This window comes from Hakea prostrata, chromosome 1 (assembly GCF_041222555.1).
Source record: "Hakea prostrata isolate BN-2017 chromosome 1, UWA_Hpros_2, whole genome shotgun sequence".
Taxonomy (NCBI): domain Eukaryota; kingdom Viridiplantae; phylum Streptophyta; class Magnoliopsida; order Proteales; family Proteaceae; genus Hakea; species Hakea prostrata.
In genome coordinates, this window is record NC_142600.1 from 1,898,954 (window position 1) to 1,919,237 (window position 20,284).

Genomic DNA, 20,284 nt, shown 5'->3' on the forward strand with positions numbered 1-20,284 from the left:
CCTCTTGCCTTATGCCATTATAATGTAAACACAATTTTTAAAATTCTTTGTAGAAAGAATTTCATCAATTACATAATTGCAAATAGAAAAAAATGGTTTTTCTTAACATAAAAATATTTATAAATAATTTTACACAAAAAATAATACTTAGATTGAAAAGATTACAAAATGCAATCCCAATTCCCAATTCCCTCGTATCCAACCCCCCTCATAAGCAAATCCTATGATAAACCTAACAAGTCAATTTAGGGTTTGATTTCATCACTTTCATCCAATTATATCTTATTTCTCAAAAATCGAAGTTGTCTGTTTTTTTAAGGTAAGAATAGGAGTTTGTATTTCACTACGGTTAAAAGCTGAACACAAACCCTAATCGTAAACTGTGCCTTTCATATATTTCAACCCTCTGGTTCTCTTTCTTTCTCTCTCATGCGTACGTGTCTTTGCCTTCTCTGGTCCCAAAACGCACCCACCATTTCTTCCTCGGTAACCCAATCAATTTAAATCACTTAATTTACCACATTACACAGTAAATTTTCAAAATTAATTCACATATCTAAGTTCACGCCCCCTTAAACCCTAATCCTTTCTTAATCCAGAAACAATGTTTAATACAAAATACAAAGACATTGAAGTGGTGTTGCTTACTCCAATTCTGCTTCTGCTTTCTACTTTCACGTTCCCCTAAACAGCCTCACTTCAATTGTCATCAAATCTCCTTTTCCCTAGGCATTTTGCCAGCTCCCTTTAGAATCACATGATATGGGTTCTGGGTTTGCTCTGAAATGGAATCTCCCCTCACCAGCTGAGCTCAAATCACCGTAGAATTTTGCAAAACAGTAATTCCCGTGCGTTTGGATTTTGGTTTATAAGCTCAGAATTGAGATTTACCCAAAAAACAAGACAAAATGGGGAAAGAGTGAACTGTGATTGGTGAGTGGCACTTTTGGCACTCTGCATCAAGTGTCTTACCCCTCGTGCCACTTCTCACGGCCATGGCTATTGTATATATGTCAAACAACCACATTCAGACACTCTCGGCAATTAGAGAGCTTTATACTGTTAGCAGCTTTATCATGTTCATACATGCTAGTAGCCTCGACTTTCTAATCTGATGGGAATTCTTTAAGAAGGAACTCAGCTTTGATGATGATCAGTAAAACCCATCTGCTTCACAAGCAGCAGTGATAGGCACTACTGAGCATCAGCGGCGCTGCGGCGGCGCCACCTCTCTGACAAGGAGAATCTCTCTCACAAAGTACAGAAGTGAAACCATCCTGATCAGTTCCACACCAGGTTGCACCTTAGCTTCTGCTACATACTGTATCTTGACGGTTTACAGCTATTCAATTTCATTTTCACGCTTTGTGTGAACTTTGAGCATGCATGTTGTCCCTTACGGTGGATTTTAACCAGTAGCAGCAGCTCCGCCACCATCAACCCAACGTCCTCTTTTCTTAATCTTCTTTCCCCACTTTTTGAACTCTCAAATGGAGAACACAACCCATATCATCGGCTGCTGGTGCTATCTGCTCTGTTTCTTCTTAACCATTTCACCTACACTGGTGTCTTCTTTGTCTCCAGATGGGCAAGCTCTTCTTTCCCTTCTTACGTCTGCAGATGTTGCTTCTGCATCTTCTTCATCCATTCTTTCTTCTTGGAACCCATCACACGCCACACCCTGTACATGGCAGGGCGTGACATGCTCTCCACAAAACCGAGTCATCTCACTCTCTGTCCCAAACACATTCCTGAACCTCTCTTCACTCCCTTCTCAGCTCTCTACTCTTTCATCTCTTCAGCTTCTCAATCTGTCTACCACCAATGTATCTGGTCCCATTCCTCCCTCCTTGGGTCTGCTCACCCATCTCCGCATTCTTGATCTCTCCTCCAATTCTCTCTCGAGCTCCATTCCACCGGAGCTCGGCATGCTCACGTCGCTTCAGTTCCTCTTTTTGAATTCAAATCGTCTCTCGGGTCGCATTCCTCAGCAACTGTCAAACCTTTCGTCCCTGCAAGTTTTCTGTCTCCAAGACAATATCTTGAATGGTTCCATACCTTCAGAACTGGGTTCATTGGTTTCCCTTCAAGAGTTTCGTGTAGGAGGAAATCCATACCTGACGGGAGAGATACCTCCTCGGTTGGGATTACTCACCAATCTCACCACTTTCGGCGCTGCCGCAACTGCGCTCTCTGGTGTGATACCCTCAACAATTGGCAATTTGATCAATCTTCAGACGTTAGCTATTTACGATACCGAGATATTTGGTTCGATTCCACCTGAACTGGGTTTGTGTTCGGAGCTCAGAAATTTGTATCTGCATATGAACAAGCTCACTGGTTCAATCCCACCTCAACTAGGCAAGCTGCAGAAGCTTACAAGCTTGCTTCTTTGGGGAAATTCCATTACCGGATCAATCCCAGCTGAGCTCTCTAACTGTTCATCTCTTGTAGTCCTTGACGCTTCAGCAAATGATATTTCTGGTGAAATCCCATCTGATTTCGGGAAACTTGTGGTTCTTGAGCAGCTTCATTTATCAGATAATTCAGTCACAGGTCCAATTCCCTGGCAGTTAAGCAACTGTACAAGCCTAACTACTCTTCAGCTTGATAAGAACCAGTTATCAGGACCTATTCCGTGGCAGGTTGGTAAGTTGAAATTTTTGCAGAGTTTATTCTTGTGGGGTAATTCAGTTTCTGGAACTATCCCTTCTTCTTTTGGAAACTGCACAGAGCTTTACGCTCTTGATCTTTCGAGGAATAAACTCACTGGGTCAATCCCAGAAGAGATTTTTGGTTTGAAGAAGCTGAGCAAGCTTCTGCTTCTGGGGAATTCATTGTCGGGTGGGTTGCCTCGAAGCATTTCAGAGTGCCAGTCTCTTGTGAGGCTGAGGCTTGGAGAGAACCGGCTCTCAGGTCAGATTCCTAAGGAAATAGGTCAGTTACAAAATCTTGTCTTTCTTGACTTGTACATCAATCACTTCTCTGGTGAACTTCCTATTGAGATTGCCAATATCACGGTTCTTGAGCTATTGGATTTGCACAGCAACCTTATAACTGGAGAAATCCCGTCTCAGTTGGGAGAGCTTGCAAATTTGGAGCAGCTTGATCTAAGCAGGAACAGTTTCAAAGGTGAAATTCCCTGGAGTATTGGAAATTTCAGTTACCTGAACAAGCTAATTCTCAACAATAACTTACTCACTGGGTTGATTCCCAAGTCTATTCAGAGCTTACAGAAACTAACACTACTCGATTTGAGTTTCAACAGCCTCTCCGGTCCAATACCCCCAGAAATTGGTTTAGTGACAAGCTTGACAATTAGTTTGGACTTGAGGTCAAACAGGTTCACAGGAAAAATTCCTGAACAGATGTCAGGTTTAGCTCAGTTGCAGTCACTTGATCTGTCCAGTAACATGTTCGACGGGGGAATCCAAGTTCTGGGTCACTTAACTAGTCTCACTTCTCTGAATATTTCCTTCAACAATTTCTCTGGGCCAATCCCCGTTACTCCATTCTTTAGGACTCTGTCTTCAAACTCATACATCCAGAACCCAAAGCTCTGTGAATCGTTTGATGGGTCTACTTGTTCTTCGAGGATTCTTCAGCGAAGTGATCCAGAGTCTGCCAAAATTGTTGCTGTAATATCTGTAACTCTGGTATCGGTAGTGATGGCTATTCTGGCATATTGGCTTCTTTTATCTCGTAATCAGAAGTACATGTCTGACACCTCAGTTTCATCAGCCTCTTCAACGGACGCTGAAGATTACTTATATCCATGGACTTTTATCCCATTTCAGAGGCTTAATTTCAGCATCGAAAACATTCTTGAGTGTCTGAAAGATGAGAATGTCATTGGGAAAGGTTGTTCTGGAATTGTTTACAGAGCTGAGATGCCTGGTGGAGAACTAATAGCTGTAAAGAAGCTCTGGAAGACTAAGAAGGAAGAAAAACCTATGGATTCTTTTGCCGCCGAAATTCAAATTCTTGGACACATCCGCCATCGAAACATAGTCAAGCTTCTTGGTTACTGTTCAAATAAATGTGTTAAGCTCTTGCTTTATAACTACATTCCTACAGGGAACCTTCAACAGCTATTACAGGGGAACAGGAACTTGGACTGGGAGACCAGGTATAAGATTGCTGTAGGATCTGCACAAGGTCTTGCCTATCTTCATCATGATTGTGTGCCCGCAATCATCCACAGGGATGTCAAGTGCAATAATATACTGCTGGATTCCAAGTTTGAGGCATATCTGGCAGATTTTGGACTGGCCAAGTTGATGACCTCTCCCAATTATCACCACACCATGTCAAGGGTTGCAGGATCTTATGGATATATTGCACCAGGCAAGTATTTACATTGTTCATGTTTTTGTTACCTAATCTTTCATTCCTTCTTACATGTTCATGTATTGATCTATGTTTTCTTTTTAACAAAAATGCGTAAGCTCCTTATTCCTGTGAACACCACTCAGGCGTTGATTTTTTTTCTTTCTTTTCCCCCCCTTATCATCCTGCCAAATTTGAGTATGTTAACCATCCAATGGTTGGGTGACTGGGACCTTCCAAACTTGTATTCTGCCAATCCGATTCATTGTCTGTCTGATTCTTGAGGTTGGAGATCTCTGTGAATATAACAAAATGTGGAGTTTCTCCTAGGTAAATTATGTAAAATGGTCTGCTTTCTTGGGTGATCTTAGATTCCAGCTCATGCTTAAGATTTACTTTCCTTTCAGCTTATATCATCTGAGTTTAGTATCTTTTGTGATCCCTGATGCTTATGTTTGATGCTGGGTCAAAGTAGTCACACTCTTGATCTTCTGAATTTACCTTTTCTTCAATGATGCATCTAGCTTGACCTGACTTGTAATTTTAATTAGAAAATTTATATGGTTCTGGCAGAATATGGCTACACAATGAACATAACAGAGAAGAGTGATGTCTACAGTTATGGGGTGGTTTTGCTAGAGATTCTTAGTGGCCGTAGTGCGGTAGAGTCCAATGTTGGTGATGGGCTCCATATAGTAGAGTGGGTAAAGAGGAAGATGGGGAGCTTTGAGCCTGCTATTACCATTTTGGATTCTAAGCTCCAAGGCTTACCGGACCAGATGGTGCAGGAGATGCTGCAAACACTCGGGATTGCAATGTTTTGTGTGAACTCATTACCATCAGAGCGACCCACCATGAAGGAAGTGGTTGCATTGTTGACGGAGGTGAAGAGCCCACCTGAAGAATGGGGGAAGACTTCAAAACCTCTTCAGAAAACAGCCGCCAGTTCCAAGTTGAAAGATTCTCTCCTTGTTTAGTTTCCTACAAATCTCTCAGCTAAGATTTGTTTGACCTGTCCATGCTAAAGGGAGATCTCGAATGGGTAGTAAAAAGCTGGAGGAAGTTCTAATTGGAACTATTCATTTTGGTTGCTGTTGGTTGTCTTGGTTCTCATTTGTACAGAACTAAAGATTCCAAGAAGATAGAAGTAAAAAAAAAAATTGTCGGATGGTTGTTTACATGTCTTCGTCTCTCATTTTCTTCTTCTGTTGCAATGGGTCCTCCATAACAAAATAAACCAAGCATTATTGATTGTTGGACCAAAATAATTTTGCAGAGACAGAGCAAGAAGAAAAGACTTGGAGGGGGCTAATGAAACATAAATGTTGTGAATGAGAGTACAAAATGGAACATGGACCATAAGACATTTAAAAGAAGAGCTGAACCCCATGGGATGAAAGTAAGGAAAAAAGGAATTCTGGAAAATCAAAGACACTTATCTGGTTCGTAGGCCCAATGATGCAGGCCGTGGAGGAGACAAGGAAGCAAATGCCCACGCCTGTGCTGCCCTTTGCACGTGCCTGGTCAACTAGTGGCTTCTGTCTCTCATTCTCAAGAACTAGCCGCACTCAAGGATTTTCAAAAGTGATTTGTGTGAGAAAAGAAGATTTGGGGAAGACAAGGTTCAATATTTCCAAGTTTCCGTTTGTTCTATTCCCAAGAAATCCCACAAAGATAAAGTTCGATATTTCGTTCCATTTGTTCTCATCCCTAGTGAATTCTACTCAATTTGCTTTTAGGAAAAGAGACCCAATTCAACGCTTCCACTGAAGTTTGCATTTTTCACAGAATGGACCTGAGGAGACATCCCAAATGCCATCTTGTGCCTCTGATGGGTGCATGGTCCCCGTGCCGCGTGCAAGAGACAAGAGTAACAGATACAGCCCCCTTAGAGGCTTCGCCCATTACACGTTACAACAAGCAATGTACAAAGGATCAGAAGTGAATCTCCCTCTTGAACATGTTAAGAAAAGTCATATAATTTTCCCAATAACAAAGCACATCAACGGTTCCTTTGTAATTTCTTCGCATTTCATTTTACATTGCTTTCCCTAAAAGCCTTCTTGTTGCTTTACTTAATATCTAACTGAAAAAGGAAGGCAAAACACATCTAATACAGGTGTAACCCCTTCCTTAGTGCTTCAAAACTGTGCAATCAAGACCCAAGGGATTCATACAGCAAGGAGGTTGGAGAGGGAGTCCAGACACAATAACTTAAAAAAATTGATAATCAAAACAAAATAAAGACTTAAATTGCACAATAATTACAAAGGCAGCATATTAAAGCTGTTGAATCCCTAGTCAACTCCTCAATGATCCTTTCTGTGCAGATGAAGAACGTCCCCTGAACCCAACAACACTAATCTTTGATGATTTGGAAGACTTGAAACCAGATTTTCTGTGTTCTGTTTGTTTCTTCCCACCTGAAGTAACTTTTCTAGAGCCACTTGGATGGGCCGACTTGGACATCTTAGGTGCCTGAACTGCCTTTTTTGTAGTTGTTTTTCCAATTTTGGCTGTGGTGATCTTTTGTCCTCCAGTCTGGATGCCTCCCACCTTTCCACGGGCTCCTGAGGATTTTGTTGTTGGACTACTCTTGCTTTTCAGATTTGAGGATTTTGTGGCTGTGACACTCTTGCTTTTCTGATTTGATGCTTTTATCATATGCCGCTGAACTTGGATGCGTTCCTTAGCAACATCCCTTCTGACATTTTCTGAAGTCAGAGATTCCAAGCTCTCATTCTTCCTAATGGCCTCCTCAATACGGATGGCTAATGGTGCGTCCTTCTTAGCAACTAGACTGGTAACCTTACCTGATAAAGATGCAATCACTTTGATTCAGAATCTTCTACGAATGCCTTCAATCAAGTAGTTAGCTATCACTGAATGAGAAAAGTGTCAAAGAGTTTTCTCTTCCACTGAAGAATGACAGTTCCTCATAACTGGTCAACTCCCACTACGTTAATCATAAATAAGAAGCAAATAACCAACTTAAAAAGATTTCAGAAGTTCTACTATCATATAGATTTTTCATTGATAGGCAGCTCACCTTTGGCACCCATGCGAGCAGTTCTACCAGTGCGATGAAGGTAGTCAATCTAAACATTCACAAGGAAAAGTTAGGTAGCAGCAACTACCAGGGGGCAAGATGAAGTGCAACGATGAATAATAAATTAACAAACCAGTGTGCAAAATGATAACTTGAGCGCGACAATAATTACCGAATTTGAAGGAAAATCAAACATGATAACATGATCAACATCCAAGTCCAGTCCTCGAGCAGCTAAATCAGTGCACACCAATGTTGGGCAATCGCCATCTTCACTTTTGAACTTTTTGAGATTTTCAACCCTGGACACAGGAGAGCATTATTGTGAAGTGGCAGACAGAGATGTAGCAAATAGTGAATTAATTTTTCTTCTCTAACTTTTTAGGTGGCAGAATTGCTGTCACCTTTTGGAGGAAAGAAACTAAAGAAAATGCAGTATAAAGGTATGCGAGAATAACAATAGAAAATATTCACCCAATGCATGTTGGAAGCACTATATAAGATGAGTTCATGTCACACAGATTATCGCAACCTGGACAACCTAGAATAAGATTAGCTCAGTTGCAGCATGTGGACCTTTTACAAAGCCCAATTGGGCACCCTCTCACCCCTCCTCAAAGGAAAAAAAATGAATTTAAAAACTGCTAAATGTTGGAGGAAATCTTTAGACAGAATAACACGTTCAACCGATTACCAAGTTATCTATTTTGAATATTAATTATTTGGAGGGAGGGGGTGAAAAGATGCTTGCAAAAGTGTAAATTCAAAAGAACCCACGTTCATAAAGAAAATAATACCAGCAACAACTATTTCACCTTTGTTCTGCTGGCACCTCCCCGTGGTAGTTAACAGTTAGAATTTGATTCTCACCAAGAAAGTGATCCACAGCACGACTAGAATTCAAGGTGTTACAAAACACCATTACACGGTTTCCTTTTGCCAAACTTGGCTCAAGAACCTACAACAGCACATACCGCAAGATAATTAGCCACTTTAAGACAAGGAATACTAGTTGCATTGCAGTAGTAAAACTATTTACTCCACCACGTGACTACAGATAAGCTAGTAGTACTCATAAACACACAGAAGACCTATAAATCATCTACACATATGAACTGAATAGATAGTGGGCATGTACATTTAATTCACCCTAGAAATCAAAGAGACCTCTTGCAAACCAGTGTGTTCAATATTAAGACAGCACCATATAACTAATTTTAATAAATAAATAAAAAGTCTTGGTCCTTTTGAAGGAAGACCAATTGTATCTGTGCCAGCAGCTATCCTGTCATTCTTTCTCATTAATTGAGTTACCAAAACTGTTTTAAGTACTTGCACACAAAAATGACCAAGGAATGCATTACTAGATTTATGCTAATTCAACAGAACAAACAACCTCAACAAGAGCCACACAGCAGGTGGTGACACCAAAAACAGCTTGGAAGAAAGCTCACACAAGGATAGGAATCTTATCTCAACATAGATGGTCACAAAGAACGGGTAAAGCTAGGTGAGCATCTTGTAATGAAGTTCACAAGAATGGAAGTCCATTCTTATGGAATATCAGTTGAGTAGTGTGAAGTTGGGTAGTATACATAAGCGAATGAAAAGCAATGAATGAACAAATAATAAGGAATGTAGATACAACACGCTTCTTGTGTTTATCTTTATCATGATGGGCCCAGATTCCAAACAATTATTAGGTTGTGAAAATTTGTATTTGTACAGACTCAACCAAGCCACCTCATTGACCTCCTACCACACCACAACATTATAAAATATTTGGCTTAATAACAAACCTGTAGCAATGCCTCCAGCTTGTTTTCTGAACCTGAAAGTTTGATGAAATCATGACGAGCAGATGCAATCTTCTTGTGCAACGTTGAAGTCCGTAAATAAGTTATACCTTGGAATTCCTCATCAATCAACTTCTGCACTGCCTGTAACACCATGAAAAGGTTAGAAATTTCAACTCCCCAAAACACAATGTTGATGCACAGATCAGAACTGTGGAGAATATCATTAATGAGGATAAAAATCACCAAGATGCTTAAGACTTCAGTAGATTTCACCATAGGAATCTGATGAGGACAACAGCCTTAGACTACAGTTCAGTCTACCAGCAACACAGGGGTTGGGATCAGTGCAAGGCAGCACGTATGTGGGTTGACAACAAGTTAAAAGGCTATCGCATTGCCAGAGTCCTATGGTTCGACAAGGAACATTGCCCATAGGCAATTTTGCGGCTTTATTTTAAGGTCCCCCCCCTTTGTGGGTTGGTTTGATTCGGTTCGATTTAGGATTGATTATATTTAATCAGGTTTTGGGTTGATGAACGGGTCATAATTAAGTAATTAACCAATCAGTTATTTTACTTAACTGTACTTGGGGTTTCCAGTTTTGCCCCTTAGTATTAGATATGAGTAGAAAGCAATTTATGGTTTCCTAGGGAATTCTAATTGTAGGGTTGGGATGACAATTTTTTGAAGGCATTGTATTGGAAGCATTCAAACTATCATTGATTGAATAGAAAATTTCAGAAGTTTCTTTGGGCAGGAAATTCCTCTCTCCTGGTGGGAAACTCCCTCTTCCTCCCTAACGTAAGCTTTCTTTCCACTGTTTTCTCTCTACTCTTGTTTGCTTCTGGCCCCCACCCCTCTTCTTTCTCATGTCCAGCTTCTGTTCTTTCTGTCTTTTCGTTGCTGCTTCTCTTATTCTTCTACCCTGCCATCCCAACGGCAGTCCTCCGCCCAGCCCATAGTTTTCTTGGTCTTTCTTCTCTTCTTTCCCTTCGGCAATCTGCTGCTCCCACCCGTGCTGCATTTTTTTTCTGTTACTAATAATTTTAATTTTTTTCCCCGTTTGACATTGATGGCTGCCTCAGTTTCCTTTCCTGTAGTCTTCTACCTCCTAATTCTTGTTTCCCTTATTCCCACAGCATAAACCCTACCCCTATTTCTTTATGATTATCATCCTAACCAATGTTTTTGCAGCCTCATCAAGAAGCAGCAAGTATTATTATTTCCTTTTTTATTTTTGGTTAGTTATTTCATATCACAGTTATCATTTTTTGCATTAATTCTAGGGTTCTTTATTTGCTGTATTTTTATGTTAGAAGCAGGATCTTCCGATCTTGACTAGGACAGCTTTTTCCTTTTTTCCTTTTTTTTTAATTCTTGATAATCTTGCACTCGAATTAGGGTTACAACACCATGATCCCCATCCCCATGTTTCCCTATTTGATTCTTGTTTAGTTATATTCATAAATTAGGGCTGACATTGATTTTCCTTTGCTATGATTGTCTAAATTTGCATGTTCATCAGATTATTTGTTTTTGCAATTCCCCTATTTATGAACTTCCATTAATAATTGTCTAACCTGAAGGCCTATAACCGACCCTTGTAGGTCCCCTAATTTCTAGGGCTTCCCCTGCATCACTGAACTCGGTATCCACATAACATCACAACAGGGATCATTAAGTTGGTCAATATCATAAAGTCATAACTAAACATGCGCAATACCCTAGCAATGCGAACCAGGATCTGGGGTTTAATTGATTGATGCAAGCCCTAGGTCTAGGTCCAACCTTAGGATCCCCTTCAGGTGAATCAGCAGCAATCTAGGGTTGTAGCACCCTACGAATAGGGAAATTGGGAAGATACGGGGTTTTGGGGTTGGGAATGGGGTAGGGTTAGGTTTGACTGGGGTCTAGAAGCTAGAGTTCAAGAGTGTCAAGTCTGAAATCTTGATGCAATTTTGATTTCATAACTGAATTTTAAATCTAGAGTTTTAAAATTAGGGTTTTTTAAGATTCTTGGGTTTCTAGGCTTTGAGAACTGAGGTTAGTGTGAGGGTTGAGGGAAGCTGATTCTAGAAGGGTTTAGGGTTTGGATGAATGGTTGAAGAGACTTAGAAATTTTGAAATTTTAGGGTTTCTAAGGAAGAAGATGAACTTCAGAACTTTCTAGGGTTTTAGGGGGAAGGGAGGGGCTGTAACTTAGGGTTGAAGGTACGGTTTTGGAAGGGGAGTCTAGATCCCAAGGGGGTGGGTATAGGTCAAGGGGTTAGGGGATTCGAAGGGTCAGCATGATGGATTCTGGAAATTCAAGAATTGCCGCAAGCTAGGGGAAGAAGAAGAAGAAAGAAAAAGAAAGGGAAAAGGGCTGGGGAGGAGAGGGGGCTAGAGATGTAGAGCTGGGGAAGGGGTTAAGAGGCTGCCGCAGGGTATGGGAAGGGGAAGGGAGGCTTGCGATGGGAGGGAAAGGGCTGTACTAGCAGAATTAGGGTTAGGGTGGGGTAGGGGAGGGTTGTGGATGAGAGGAAGAAGAGGAAGGGGCTAGTGTTGGGGAGGGGCTTTAGCACTTATTTGGAGATGGCTTGAGGCTTCAAGCTTCACAAAATTATGCAGAATCTTCAATTAATGGCTGTCGCAAGTTCCCTACATGGGACCCACAACTTCTACTCTTGCTCCTTCAACTCTCAATTTTATTTCATTAACAGCAAATTACATAAAGATCCCCTGCATTTTGCAATCAATTACATCTAGTACCCCAGGAAAAAAATCAATTACAAACGTTCCCTTGCCATGAAGGATTAACGTTAACTGACGAGTAAACACACATTTGAAATACTAAATTTACCCTTCTTTTTCAAGTATTTTTTACAAACTCGTATTTACCCTCGTCCCATATTCTAGTCTCTCGACTCTTGTACCTCGCCTCTGACAGCACTGGCAGCACAACCACCTAAAGGTTCTCATGTTTTTGCAACTTCGCCAAAGACCCAAAACCTCCACAACCCCCCCCCACCGCCCATAAAAAAGGAAATCCAGCAGCAGTTCAATAACACTAACACCTTCCTCCACCTCCAAGTAAGTACAGCCCTTCCTCTTCCCTTTTGAGGGAAATTAAAGATAACCGACGAACTCGCATCTAGGCCAGGGTGAAAATCATGGCGCACCGGCAAAACGCGCCAGTGCTCAAGATTCAACACGAGGCCTATACTGCTGATCACAGACGTGAGGAAGAACAAGATAAGGGAACCCCAGAAAAGTCTAAATAACCAAAAGGACACCATCCCAAGACGAAAACACCAGGACCAAGACAAACCCAGAAAACAAACCAAAGGAAAGAGCAAAAGAAGGAGAACACCAGACAATGAAGAAAGAAAAACCAAACGAACCCCGAAAAACCGCAGAAGAAGAAACAAGAAAACAGAACACGAGAGCAAAACAGCAAAGCCGGAGGAGGGAGGACAAGACGAGCAGAAACAGATACCAGCCAAGAAACACCCACAAGAATCAGAGAAACCACGAAGAAAGAACAAAACCCAAAGACCCAAGACCAAGACAGACACAAGAAGCAGGACGAAGAAAGCAAAACCCCGAGGAAGGAAGACCAAGGGAGAAGCAACCAGGCCAAGCCCGACTCGCACACACCAGGAGAACAAAGGCAGATAAGGGAACAACAGAGGCAGCCAAGCAGACGGCCAGAAAACAGAAAAGGGAGAAACAGCTCCATACAAGGAGAAGGAAAAGGAACAAGGATCTCATAAATCTAGAGGCCAAAAAAGCCAGAGAGTCAGAGAGAAGGCAAGAGAGAAGAAAAGCCCAAAAAAGTGGGCAAAAGGAACAACAAGGAGGACAGGAAGAAGGTGGGGGAAGGCAGGATCCCAGTACAACGGGTTACACAACGTCAGCTTAAGCCTCATTTTGCACCAGGATGGTTAATAGGACATCCAAGAGAGGTTCCGGGTATGCTTTGGTGTGTCTGTTTGTTGGCCAGCAAGGATTAATGTCAGGTCAAAGATATGGAGATAAACTTTGGAGTCAAAAAGTTTTAATCCAAGTTGAACAAATACAGGATATCTAGTTTGTAACTCAGTTATGCTCGGACAGATAATGAGGAGGTAAAACTTGAGAAAGAGATTCCACAAAGCAATTATTTTAAGTATCTTGGTTAATCATAAATAAAGATTTTTCCAAAGAATTAAAATAGGCTGACCGAAATAGAGAGGTGCATCCGGGGTGTTATGCGATCAATGCATTCCTTTGAAACTCAAAGGAAATTTTTATTGAACCATCATACAAGCTGCTATCCTGTACGGTGTAGAGTATTGAAGCTATGAAAAAGCATCATATAGGTAATTCATTACAAAGGAAATCAGGATATTGAGATGGATCAATGGCAAAAGTAAAAAAGATAAAGTAAGGAATAATCATATCAGAGTTGGACTGGAAGTAGCTCCAATAAGTGATAAGATACGACAAAGTCATTTAAGATGGCACGGCCATGTTCAACAAAGGCCTTTAACCCCATATGGAGGAGTGACTTAATCCGAATTGAAGGGACTAAAGGCGCTGAGGGCAAAGTGGTAAGAAAAGATATGCATGCCTTGTATCTAGTATAGCCTGGAATTGATTTGAATGCAAAGGTCCATGTAGCCAGCCGATTTAGCTGGGATAAGGCCTGTGGTGCTGTTGTTGTTGTACCGTATACAAATAATCTTCACATGCTTATACTGCACAACAGAAAGCCCATCGAATTGCAAACGTCGGGAAACCCATACACTTGCCTTTAAGCATTTGGTACTCATGAAGTGATCATTAAATGAATAAGCAAAACAATGACTCTGTGCTGCATTCGTTAATTATAACCATCAGTGTTTCTGTATATTCCCCTAAAGGAGTGAAATGGTGATAAGTTAAAAATCTACACCAAAAACCTCACTCCCCTAAAACAGTAGAAGTGATAGGAAAATGTACCTTCAGTGGTTCTTTGGTTTCCTAAATTCCTAAAACAGTCCCAATGTAGGAGAAGTTTGACCGAAGTACTCTAGAATACGATAGTTACATAGCCATATTGGTAGGTTAGAGCAAAGATATTAACCAGAAAATGACCAGCAGCAGGTTTAGTAACTCTGCAACTCAGATGATGGACCAATTGAATGTAGGTCTTATTGGGTTGACTGAAGTCATGAACCTTCAAAATCTCAGCCAAAGATGCCGACTAGTTGCTGAAACATCAACAGATCTCAGAATTAGAAGGTTAAATTCAGATACAGAAACTCAGAGATGTAATCAAACCCAACCAATGGATTGGACTCAAACTCAATTGACCATCAAAGGGAAGATTCGATCATCAATGAGGAAGTCATTATACTGACAAAACCTGGACTAGATTGATTACTGGATATGTGGCTACCATAGCCTTGCACCTCTAACGCACAACTATCTCAGCTGTTGAAACAAAGATCTATCTCAAATCTCAAGCAAGCTGCAATTCCATCTATTAAAACTGTAGAAAAATATGACTGATGGCCCCTTTATCTAGATTGTCCAAGGTACTAAAAAAAATTGAAGTTGAAATTCAGAGGCTTACAACCAGAAAGGATTGAACGCAAAAATAGAAAACTAGATGTGGAAAGGGGACTTGCTAAACCCTAACTTGTTTCTTGTTAAACAACCAACATAAAAGTAAAAATAGAAGTAGATCAGCCTAGAAGTCATAGCTGAGTTGGTCTCTAGATAAGACAAAATAGAGGGCAGATTTGATCTTCAACTTGGGTCTTCTAGAAGAATCCCACCAAGGAAGTATTTCTGTGATGCTGTTCATGTGACGGAAACGTGGTAATGTCTATGTGAAAGGTAACTTCTTGCTGATTTTTTTTTCTTTTTTTGGATGAATAAATTTTTGCTGAATTCTATTTTGGTTCCTCAAGAGCGGGCCTTGGTGCAATGGTTGGTTCACACGTGAGGCCAAGGCATCATAAACAGCCTCTCTCAGCAAAGATTGCTGAGATAAGGTTGCATAAGATAATTGCTCCCCACCCCCCACCCCCCGAAACCAAAAAAAAAACAGGACTCTACTTGTGTGGAAGCCTTTGGCACTGGTTTCTCCCTATATTTTGGTTCCTCTCTTGTTCATGCTTTGATTTACATCATCCCCCATCTCATGTTTGGGTTAATGGCCCATGGCAGCAAATGTGTGGTCTCCTACAGCTAGATAATGTCTTCTATTCAAACATAAGAGAAGTTTGTGGTACACTACCCCAATATCTATCCTTAAATGAAGCATTTGAAAATCATAGTATGGAGTATTCCACATGAACTCTTCTAGCCTGAGATACCCAATGGAGCATCTGAAGACAGTAACTATAGGAAAATCATGCACAGAATACTGTCACAGAACACATTATACTTTTTGAGTCCAGGAGTTTTACTTCTAACCAATTCAAAGGCATATCCATTATAATCCATAGATACCCCAGCCATCTTGGTATTCACAACAGATTTAATGCTTGGCACGTCAATAGAGTATCAGTCATGCTCAAAAAAAGTTCTAATTCAGTAGTCAATTGATTGCACAACTACTTATCGGCATTACATATCCTGGATCTAGAGGTGATACCTTAAGAGCATATAAAAAATGCTAAAACATAATTATTCACAATAGATGCACAATGCCACAATGAAATCAAAAATTTTGGCCAATCAATCGATATGCAATATCAGCGTATCGACATCATATATCAGGACACTCAATAAATTGGTTTCGAAGGTGTTCCCTTCAAAACAGTCCAGAATGCTAAACTGAGCAAATAATAGAATATTGTTGCTTCCGAGCATAATGCTGACAAGAATAAAGTTCCAAAGTTCACATCATAAACAGGTGGTACACATCTTGTCTATCCACTTGCACAACAGTTCAAACCAGCATACCTTTGACATTGTTGCAGTAACCAGAACAGTTTGAAATCCTTGACCATCAGGTTTTGATGCACGATTTTTCAGTGGTGCAAGAAATTTACGAATGTCAGGACCAAAGCCATGATCAAACATGGTGTCAGCCTCATCCAACACCTATCACGAGATCACAAATTTCATTAGCACGTCCAAGCTAGAAAGGTCAAACTCAAACCTCAAACCATGAAACAAGGTGTTGCATCCAATGTAAGCTGAAATAAAATAAACTAAAATATTTTATTTACATTCTGGGCATTGAGGTTTATCATATATAGCAATTAGTGAGTCTCCAAAAATATGTCTTAAAATAAACATCTTGTGCCTTTGGATTTTGCATATTCATTGGCTACAGCAAGACATAAAGGGTTGTCAGTGGCTCAAACCAAAATATGATCATGTATACACTTAGCCACTAGTGTCACCCTTTGATGTCTCCCTGCAGTTGTCCAGAGGACTTTCAAAGACTATTATTATATTATGAGGTGCTAATTTTTCACAACTTCTGTTGAGCCGGTATGAAGACTATTATACCATAATCACAGATAAAGCTAAATAAATATGTCATTATAGTGGCTGCTAGATCTATATATGGACCTGTGATTTACACAGGAAAAAATATAAAAAATCTTCCTTGGGATATGCTTCCCAATATCAAGCAAGTTGTTTCCTATAGTTCATCAGACTAGAAGGAAGGGCTTGTGATAATTAAAAGGAATTAATTACTTGTAAGAAACCTTTTTCTCTAATTATTACTTCTTTTCTGCCCTAACGGAATACTTTACTCAGGAAAAAGTCTGTAAATTCGTATCACTGAAATTTGCACATAATACTGTTAAAAAAATGCATATGACGGTTACAGAGGATAAACTACATAATTATTTAAACTTACCAGATATTTTATTTCACCATAAACAATGTTCCCTTCTTCAATATGTTGAAGAACCCTCCCAGGAGTCCCAACAACCATGTCAATTGGAATGTTTAGAGACTCCTCTTGGGGTCTTAAACGTCCACCACCACTTACCATGGTAGACCTGAATCGTGCATGATGACTTACAGACTTAGCAACACGAAACACCTGAAAAGATCAATGATAACTTATCATTAGATGTGCAACCATGGGAACTTAGAAGAATAATCAATATGTCTTCTGCAAAACAAATAAGCACCTGTTCGCACAGTTCCCTTGTAGGGCACAGCACAACAGCTCGAGGGCGTCTAGGTTTAATAAGCATACCATATAATGCTTCATCCTGTCTCAATAGCTACAAAACAAAGGTCCATATAAGCAACTTTAACCTTTTATTGATAAGACAAATATATTGAAGAACATTGACTAATTGGTTGATTCAGCACATGTCTTAATAAAGAGTTAAAATATGAAGAGTCACCAACAAATAAGAAATTCAGAAACAAATGAAATGTAAAATTCACAGTTCAAACTGGTATAAATATACACATTAACAACTGGATCCCTTCCAATAGCATATTCAAACAAAGAGTGCGCTGAGTTTGCTTACATATGGATTTATATTACCCAGAGAACTTCAAATGAGGTGGAAGAATACAAATTGGATGCCCATAATGGATTCTGTACTCTTACATCACCTAGTTACCTCATTTCAGTGGTATGTTTTTCATAAGCCAGTTACCCGGCTGATATACAGCAATGCAAGGACAATATGGGAGTCTAAAACATTCATGAATCCTACAATTCTTACGTAGCGCCCAGTTTCTAACCTATCGAGATCTTTGTTTATCTCATAAATTCTCTAACCGGCAGATTTTATCTCATAAACTTAACCAATAAATATAAAACTGAGAATGCCAACATAAGACTGGGAGAGGAGGAAACCATCCGAAACCACACACCAGAAAAAGGACCCCAGTAAATAGAAAACATCAATAGAACCCAAAAATACTTGCGAGAGTGTACCTCCAGAATCAAAATTACCAAACAGACATAAACATAAGCAAATTGCATATTACAAAATGAATTTCTTGGGAGAAAAGGCCTAATAATGATACAGAAGATAAAGTAGCATATTTCAATAAATGGAGTATTACAATAAAATAATATGAGTACCTGAATCAAGGGCAACATGTAAGCCAAAGTTTTCCCAGAGCCAGTGTGAGATCCCAAGACCACACTCATCCCCTCAAGCACGGCAGGGATTCCAAGACACTGTATCTCTGTGGGAACAGAAATGCCGAGCTCGTCTACAGCACCCATTACCTCCTCCGTCAAACCCAATTCATGAAAAGACGAAACAACCTTCGTAATCTGGTGCTTGTTCGATGGTTTATCCTCATCCTTCGCAAGAGAAGGAACAGGTGGTACTCTGCTTTGTTGGGTTTTTGAAGAATCTTTAAGGTGTCTATTCCTCAGTCTTTCGAGAAGGATTGAATGCTTCATGGGTTGGAACACCTGGTCCTGTTCATCTATCGTTGTGGCGGTGGCCGTGGCTGTGGAGGAGCAAAGAGGCCTAAACCCCAGAAAAACCCTAGATGGTGATCTTCTCGCAAGTGGGAACCTTGCGCCATAGAAAAGAGAATGAGCGAGAAGGTTAGAGGAGAATGAGAGGCTCAGGAGTGTTCTTCCCGTACATGCTCCCATGGCTGCTGGAGCTGATGAACCAGCCTCTGCAAAGAGCAGAGCGAACACCAATATAGGTCGCTGATGTGAAAATGTCTATTCTTAGAATGTTAAAATCCACGATAAACGTGACAAACAGAAACCATCAGGATCATAATGCATTTGCATCCGTGGAAAGAAATCAATCCAAACCCGATTTTCTTTTTTGGTAAAAATCTAAACCCGATAAAAAAATTTAACAACAAAAATGAAAACCTAAACCCAATAAAAATATAAAAAATTAAAAGACAAAAATTGGCTAAAATCCTAATGAGATGTTGACAGAATATTCACTTTTAGACATAAGACAACTTTTTAGCCATTTTTCATTCTCCATTAGGTTTAGATGTTTTTAATCTTGAGGATTAAATTCTACCTTTGGGTAAGGGTGTCAATTGCATATCGAAACCGTTAAGTCGTACCGAACCGCACCGTCACCGTACCATTCAAAATTCAGTATGATATGTACCGAAACCGAATTTTTTCTGTACCAAATTGGTACTGTACCAAATTAAGGAATATAAATTGTAATTTTACAATTAAAACACTTTACCTTTACCATATCTTTAATTCCCTATTTTAATTTTTCGTTTTATCATTCACTCATCTTCTTAGATTTATTTGTTTTGTCTTTGTTAATTAGATTTATTTGCTTTATCTCTCTTAATTTCAAATTATATTGATTGGCTGATCACAATTTTATTAGGATCTTAATGAACTAATAACAACAGTGGCATAAATTCATTCATACCAAAATTGTACCGCACAATTAGATACCGTGTTTAAACCATTTTCCTATACCGATATAATACCGAAACTGTACCGAACCGTTTTCTAAATACTGAAACTGTAACGTACCGTTTAAATTCAGTACAGTACGGTTCTATTTCCGGTATTCAAAGTTAGTACCGTACCAAATTACCGATCGATTGATACCCTTACCTTTGAGTGCTTTATCCTTACTAAATAAGTGCTTTTATCTACATGTCACGATATTTTCGGTATTCAAAGATGGTACCGTACCGAATTACCGACCGATTATACCCTTACTTTTGAGTGCCTTATCCTTACTAAATAAATGCTTTTATCTACGTGTCACGATTTTGGAGTCGTGTGGGTAACAAAATTCTGTCATATGGGCGAAAATCAAATCTCCTATCTCATGCAAGAAAAGAAGTTATGTTAAAATAGTTTGAATATCCAATTACGCATGTTTATAATTCTTATCATCCATATCAAGAAGGCAAAAGTCAAAGTTTATTGGCATATAAGCATATCAAATGTATAGAATTGAATTCTTACACATCACTTTATGTTGATCCAAGGAAAATAGAGAGCTGGGTTTCCAAGATCCTAGCATGGCGAATTTAATCATTCTTAGGCTCTCCATATAGGCATGTTTTCTCAAAGCCACCTTACTTTCCTCGTACAAAATTTTCAAATGCTAAAGCCTGAAAGTAACCCTTCCTAGTTTCCTGTTCACAACGAAATTTCATGGAAGGCTGCCAATCTATATTACTAGTAGAT

At 39.8% G+C, this 20,284-nt stretch overlaps 2 protein-coding genes across 2 annotated transcripts; one reads left to right on the forward strand and one right to left on the reverse strand.

The window, feature by feature from the left end:
* The first annotated feature begins 796 nt into the window (after window positions 1–796).
* On the forward strand, window positions 797–6,055 carry LOC149026556 (uncharacterized). The gene is made up of 2 exons (XM_089154224.1): window positions 797–4,347; window positions 4,903–6,055. The coding sequence occupies exons 1-2, from the start codon at window positions 1,491–1,493 to the stop codon at window positions 5,304–5,306; spliced, it is 3,261 nt and encodes a 1,086-aa protein (XP_089010350.1). The 5' UTR covers window positions 797–1,490; the 3' UTR covers window positions 5,307–6,055.
* A 165-nt stretch (window positions 6,056–6,220) lies between these two features.
* Window positions 6,221–18,831, reverse strand: RH39. Its single transcript, XM_089154234.1, has 9 exons — window positions 18,209–18,831; window positions 17,292–17,387; window positions 17,012–17,200; window positions 16,099–16,239; window positions 9,178–9,318; window positions 8,194–8,336; window positions 7,551–7,680; window positions 7,379–7,427; window positions 6,221–7,142 (listed from the first exon to the last, which is right to left on the reverse strand). The coding sequence occupies exons 1-9, from the start codon at window positions 18,737–18,739 to the stop codon at window positions 6,631–6,633; spliced, it is 1,932 nt and encodes a 643-aa protein (XP_089010360.1). The 5' UTR covers window positions 18,740–18,831; the 3' UTR covers window positions 6,221–6,630.
* Window positions 18,832–20,284: the final 1,453 nt, after the last annotated feature.

What these genes read in the sequence shown, in the direction of transcription:
- RH39 (XM_089154234.1), bottom strand. Translation starts at nt 18,739, where the DNA reads ATGGGAGCATGTACGGGAAGAACACTCCTGAGCCTCTCATTCTCCTCT. An exon ending in ACATGTTGCCCTTGATTCAG is followed by an intron (nt 17,388 to 18,208) that starts GTACTCATATTA and finishes TTTGTTTTGTAG; the next exon opens with CTATTGAGACAGGATGAAGC. An exon ending in CAAGGGAACTGTGCGAACAG is followed by an intron (nt 17,201 to 17,291) that starts GTGCTTATTTGT and finishes TGATCTTTTCAG; the next exon opens with GTGTTTCGTGTTGCTAAGTC.
- LOC149026556 (XM_089154224.1), top strand. Translation starts at nt 1,491, where the DNA reads ATGGAGAACACAACCCATATCATCGGCTGCTGGTGCTATCTGCTCTGT. An exon ending in TTATGGATATATTGCACCAG is followed by an intron (nt 4,348 to 4,902) that starts GCAAGTATTTAC and finishes TGGTTCTGGCAG; the next exon opens with AATATGGCTACACAATGAAC.